General features: G+C 37.7%; 1 protein-coding gene and 1 long non-coding RNA gene across 6 annotated transcripts in view; one reads left to right on the forward strand and one right to left on the reverse strand.

Moving 5' to 3' along the window:
• Positions 1-4,632, reverse strand: part of Vha100-1 (V-type ATPase subunit a family protein Vha100-1) — a 45,173-nt gene extending 40,541 nt beyond the window's left edge. For 3 of the 5 annotated variants that reach the window (XR_013087043.1, XM_076826270.1, XM_076826266.1), the window contains exon 1: positions 4,269-4,632. Coding sequence is in view for 4 of the 5 variants with exons in the window: in XM_076826270.1 (XP_076682385.1) it covers positions 4,269-4,385 (117 nt within the window). In the remaining variant the exon portion in view is untranslated. The remainder of the gene's footprint in view (positions 1-4,268) is intronic. The other 2 variants (XM_076826267.1, XM_076826268.1) reach the window with 1 other exon arrangement.
• The window catches only part of LOC143376243 (uncharacterized), a 52,790-nt gene that overhangs the window by 30,790 nt on the left and 15,972 nt on the right, over positions 1-6,028 (forward strand). The gene's annotated exons all lie outside the window — the stretch shown is intronic.

The raw sequence follows: 6,028 nt of genomic DNA on the forward strand, positions 1-6,028 counted from the left end.
TTGCACTAATTTTCTTTGTATTTTCACAAAAAGAGTGGTTTTGCTAGGTCGGGATTTTTTCTACTTGTTATTGCGTGTTTTGGGAATGCGAAGGAATTTACGTTATATTTTTTTAATGCTTGCTTTCTCCAAAATAGGCGGGTGTAATATGCACTGTAAAAAAAGACTCCTCGATTGCGGTTCAGTTTTGGAGGAACCATGTATCTGGGGCAGGGGAATCGGGGAGGTTTATAATCAGTATCACTGTCGCTATAGCCTAAACTAGAATCACACATTTCGTTGTTTTTTCCCCATCTTTTGCGTTGCATAATGGTGAAAAAATTTAGCTAATTTTGATATTTCAACTTTGAACGTCTGCCAATTTGTTAATTCTTCATCAATCTAATTAAATCTAAGGTCGGTATCAGATACAGTGACTCACAGCCATAATCGTGTACTCTTTAAAATCGCATAACTTTTTTAAAATTAATCCAAACGATTTGAGTTTTTTTTAGAAGCTAGAAGGATTAGTTTGCTAAGTGACGTGATTCGTCGTTTTGAAAAAAATGCACTTGGTCGGAATAGCCAAAAAAAATAGAAAAGGTCGTTTTTTCAAATTTTTTTTGCGAGCCTGTAATGAAAATTCAAAAAACCCGTTTGTAGATTGTAGGAAGTTTTACACGTGTTTAAAATTTTATGAAAATCGGTTGACGTTGCTCTGAGCTGTAAACGCTTAAAGATCGCAGAATAAGGTCGAAAACCGCTGATTTTGAGAATTTCCGCGATTCTCGACCTTATTCTGCGATCTTTAAGCGTTTATAGCTCAGAGCAATGTTAACCGATTTTCATGAAATTTTAGACACGTATACAACTTACTTCAATCTACAAACGGGTTTTTTGAATTTTCATTACAGGCTCACAAAAAAAAGTTGTAAAAACGACATTTTCTATTTTTTTTTGCTATTCCGACCAAGTGCATTTTTTTCAAAACGACGAATCACGTCACTTAGCAAACTAATCCTTCTAGCTTCTAAAAAAAACTCAAGTCGTTTGGATTAATTTTAAAAAAGTTATGCGATTTTAAAGAGTACACGATTATGGCTGTGAGCCACTGTATATTGGCCGGTGAATTCATTTTTGGGAACAGCGGTCGAGGAGAAATCAGTCACCACAATCTGACGATCGTAGATTTGTCAGTTGTAGTTGGGTGGCCCTCGCAGAGTATGGTGGGGTAACGGGAACGCTGCTCGTCTCCGCCTGAACCTAGCCGTTTGGCTGTTATTTATTCTTAGCGTAATAGTTGTGCGCGTTGTGAAGCTATGCGTAGACCAATACGAGATGAAGCTATCGGGAAAGAATCAATGTTCTGACCAATAAAGCTCCTGAATTTTTTCGAAGCTAACGCACACCTATTCTAATGTGTGTATTTCTACGCTGATAGCTCGGTTTGGCCTACACGCCAGAAGCTTGGCTCTATCCCCACTACTTCTGGCTCACTCTTAAAGGACATCCAGACGCTGATGCATGTTGCAGTGAAACACTGATGCATGCATCATGATGCAGGTTTCATGACTCTTGCATCTTGCTCACGAACTTAGCTGGTGAGCATGATGCCAGTTCCGCTTCTGATGCTGAAACACGAAAACCGATCTACAGACGTAGCAACATGCATCATAAAACCTGCATCATGATGCATGTATCAACGTTTCACTGCAACATGCATCAGCGTCTGGTGGACCCTTTATTCTGCGAAGGCGAGAGCGAGATGGTATGAGAGCGAGTGAGAAAACGTTGAGAAAAGGAGCACCGAGGTAGGCAAACTGTGTGATGGGAGAATACCACTCATGAAACTCACCGGCCAATATATATCTGATACCGACCTTAGTTGGGGATATGACAGTCATACTGATCACATATTGTCTTGGTTTTATGCTTCAGATACATGGTTCCTCCAAAATCAACCGCGCAATCAAGGCGTCTCCTTTTTTATAACGCACATTACACCCATCTATTTTGGCCTTCAGTGAGTGCGCTCTTCAGACTTGCATGAGCGGACGCGTTGTGGCTTTTACACCGCAATCGGAGTTCTACCTCTAAATTTAGACAATTTTAGGTCTCACAGAAGAAAATCGAAATTACATTAGTTGCTTAAAAATAATTTATTCAATGAACATAAAATATTAATGGCGATGAAAATAATAAACAGAAAATTAGTCCACACCCATCTGCTCCTCGCTTTCACAGTTTACACAGTTTGTAATTATGTGTTTCTTGCACACATTTCTACAACATTTTTGACACATTGCTTTTGTTCTGTTATTTTTATGACTGCCACAAACAACAAATCCAAGTAAGTAAAAACAATCAGAGACGAACACCTGAAAACCTTATACTTTTGAGGGGTGGTTTGGCCCCTAAATATGAAAACGGGCTGCTATAAAAAAAACACGTATATCTTAGTTTTCCGTCCTATAAAACACATCCATAAAACCAAAGATCAAAGCAATCAAAGGGGGACACCTGGGAAACTTTTTGTGAGTACACGGGCGCTCACCAGCAGGATACGCGGTGTACATTCGTTTTCATTCAATTAGAGACACTTCCAAACTGAATTTGAACCTGACAAGTACGTAGCATGATGCAAAAATGTCTGCTGGAAGAATCCTTAACTGGACATGGATCCAGTTTGAACACTACATATGGTACAATACGAAATGTAAAATTTGCAGCTAATTGCTGCGGGCGCGCCCACAGAAGGGTTAAAAAGATATGACCTAAATCCCTTTGCATTTCTAAAACAAGCAGTAACAAGTAGAAAAAACCTGAACCCACTAATACCATCTTTCCTGCAACAAAAGATAGTTCCGAACGGTAATTTTTTAGGGCGTTACAGTGGAAACACCCCTTAATGTTAAATTTCAAATGGCTTTCCTGTGCTCATCTAAATGAACTCACGGTGAATAATAATGTACACAAATGTGCAAATAGTAGCAGGAAACTTACAGCTTGATTGTATTATAAAGTTTGAAATCATCTTTTTACCCAAAATTAACCCGGCGGGAGGCGCACCCCATATTGTAACACAGGTTGTCGATACCAGATCAAAAATACCCAAAATTTAAACGTAAAAAACCACGGTTTCAGAATATTTTTTTTAACTTTGTAATTTTTATGTTAAAGTACAGTGTTCTAAGAATCAAACATAATTTATGAAATATCTTAAAATCTTTATTAAAATTCATTAAAAAATTGTAACAAAAACTCAGTCTTCATATTTTCGCAACTAGCGCCTTTGTGGTAAATTTTACCCAGTAGCGCCACCTGCCGAGTTAAATACTTACAAGGGAACATCCCAAACCCGGAAATTGAACAAATTCCGAAACTTTGTGAATATGTAGGGAATTTCCTCCCGATTACAACGCAATTTTTGTTTCCTGCCCAAATTCACTCTAGGGGGGCGTAATTGACCCCTGAAAATCCGGCTATTTTCCGATTTTGTGTTGTAACTTGTGAATTGTAAAATAATTTGTTTACCAAATGATAGATCTAATTAAAAGAAGTAACTTTTCTCTTGAAACTTTTTTTTATCTCTTACAGTTCGCGAGTTATAACACAAAATCGGAAAATAGCCGAAATTTCAGTGGTTAACGTCACCCGTTGCGAGTGAATTTGGGCAGCAAACAAAAATTGCGTTGTAATCGGGAGGAAATTCCCTACATATCCATAAGGTTTCAATTTTTTTTTAATTTTTCGGGTTTGGGATCTTCCCTTGTTAGTAGACTGCAGGTTCGAATTTACTAAAAAATTTTTGCTTCGCATGAGTTCTATTACTGAATTAACACCTATAAGTCTGCAACATCTTATCCAGCGATTTTACTATCATTCGAAATAAATTTGATGACAAAGAACAGAAATATGGTGGTAACTTAATTTCCAATATTTTTAACCTGTAAACATCTCATTTTCAAGGGCTTCAATATTAGTGCGCATACTAATTACTAAATGCTTTAAAACAATTCCGTTTCGACAATATTACATTAATTACTTGCAAAAATATTGTTCTTATATTACAATATGCTTGACATATAATATTGCCGAAAGAATTACTTGAACTGATTATTGATCTTCGATGCTGATTAATATTTATATATTATAAAGTAACATGTATTTCCCATTATTCATCTGTCGAACCGAATGTTTAATACCACAATATTTATACGGAAACTGCAGAAAAAGTCTGACGATAAAGTAAAATACACATATAAGAGATATTATAACATAAAACTTACATCTCGAAATTGAACAAGGCCAAGTTCGCCAAGCTCCGAGACACAGGCATAAGCTGCTTCACTTTGCAAAAAGAGTTGACACAAGGTCATCTCCTCGCTTCGAAAAAGCGATCCCATGTTTGATTCCGTAGAATTCGCACCGATTCTTACGTTGGAATGATTGTAACCGCTTGTAAAGAAACTAAACTCGTTCCAGCAGGTGCAAAGAATAAAGTCAGCACACGAATGTGCTAACGATTCACTGTCCCAGTACGACTTCCTCTTGCTAAATGCTCCGTGGACACACCGACTCTCCGATTTCGTTTATAGGAATAAGCAATAATCAATAGGATAGTCACGAGGTAAGATGGCCATAAACCACGAACTGACGTTGCATAGATACATGTCCAGTTAACGCCCAGAAACAATGCTAGCGACAATCTACAGCTCTTGTATGTACTACTCGTCCCTACTCGCCTCACGTAGGTAATGAAGTTCAAACGTATTCCTGATATCGTTATCGACTGCAGATTATAACTTCAAATTATATTGAAAGAATTGATATGTTTCGGTTAGCTCTAATCACAAGCGATGTATGGAATTCTATAGCGACAGAAGAGATATCTAGAAAAGAATTCTATGCCTCGTCTGTAGTTCCAAAATAACAGCTGCAATTGTGGACTCTTTAATCATGCAATTTAAAAACTTAATAATAAAGAAATTTTTAAAAATATACGACTTTCTATCGAACGAACAATGATTTAATTTGTATAAATATCAGGTAAAACGTTACCTAGGATAGGGCCGGTATTCATAGTCATGCTAATTATCAATTTATTCACTTCTGTCAAGTACGTGTTCCTTACCGTTTCCGGTAAGGATTTAGGTAAATCCATCGAAATCTTCATATGCATTTTTGATTTTATTTTTGCTATGCTTAAATTGTTTGAAAATGCAACCTTCTCGTTTGTAACACATACATTAATAGATTAACTTAATTAAACAATTTTCTTTCCTTATTTATTTATGCGAGTTTTTTTGCACGGCTCCTTTAAGCATATAGGCACGGTAATAGGGACAGGGCACGGTAATCGGGACATCTACCCTACGTAACTTTGTATATGGATTGAAATTGGCTAAGCTGCGATACGCTACCTGGTGGCGAAAATCAGAACCTGAAAGTTTAGGTCGCCACCAGGTAGCGTATCGCAGCTTTGCCTGTTGCGGGGCCGGCTGGGAATTCTGACTGTTTGAGGGAATTTCAATGTGGTCCGGTGTCCGTGGAACCCAAAAGGGTTCTGCCCGCGAATCGTGCGAAGTTGATTGAACAAGACAACTAGTAACGAATAACTTTGAACCAAATAAAGATTATTGAACTCAACTGAATTTAATTATTGAATATTAACCGGAAATATTACGAAACGAACAAAGATATTTAAAGATTGATCAAAGGTTGTGCTTTATTGTAACACGTCCGTGCTTTTACAACGTCGGTGATGAATTGAGAGGCGAAGAAACAGGCTTCTTCGTACGTTCGTTCCTCTTTTTAAATTAATCCATTGTTTTCCGAGCAATAAGGAAGGAGGCGAAGACAAATTTCAAATGTAATAAACTACATCCTTAACTCTTTACAGTTCGAACTTCGCGCTTTAAGAACTTGCGCTAAACGCCGCTAGGGCGAGGATCGCAATTCGCAACATGCCAATCCCAATAGCTTGCACGTTCGTCGCTGTGTGTCAGCACGTGCTATTGCTCGTGGTCTTCCCAGCTCATAGTTTGTA

Source organism: Andrena cerasifolii, chromosome 14 (genome assembly GCF_050908995.1).
Source record: "Andrena cerasifolii isolate SP2316 chromosome 14, iyAndCera1_principal, whole genome shotgun sequence".
In the NCBI taxonomy this organism is placed as follows: domain Eukaryota; kingdom Metazoa; phylum Arthropoda; class Insecta; order Hymenoptera; family Andrenidae; genus Andrena; species Andrena cerasifolii.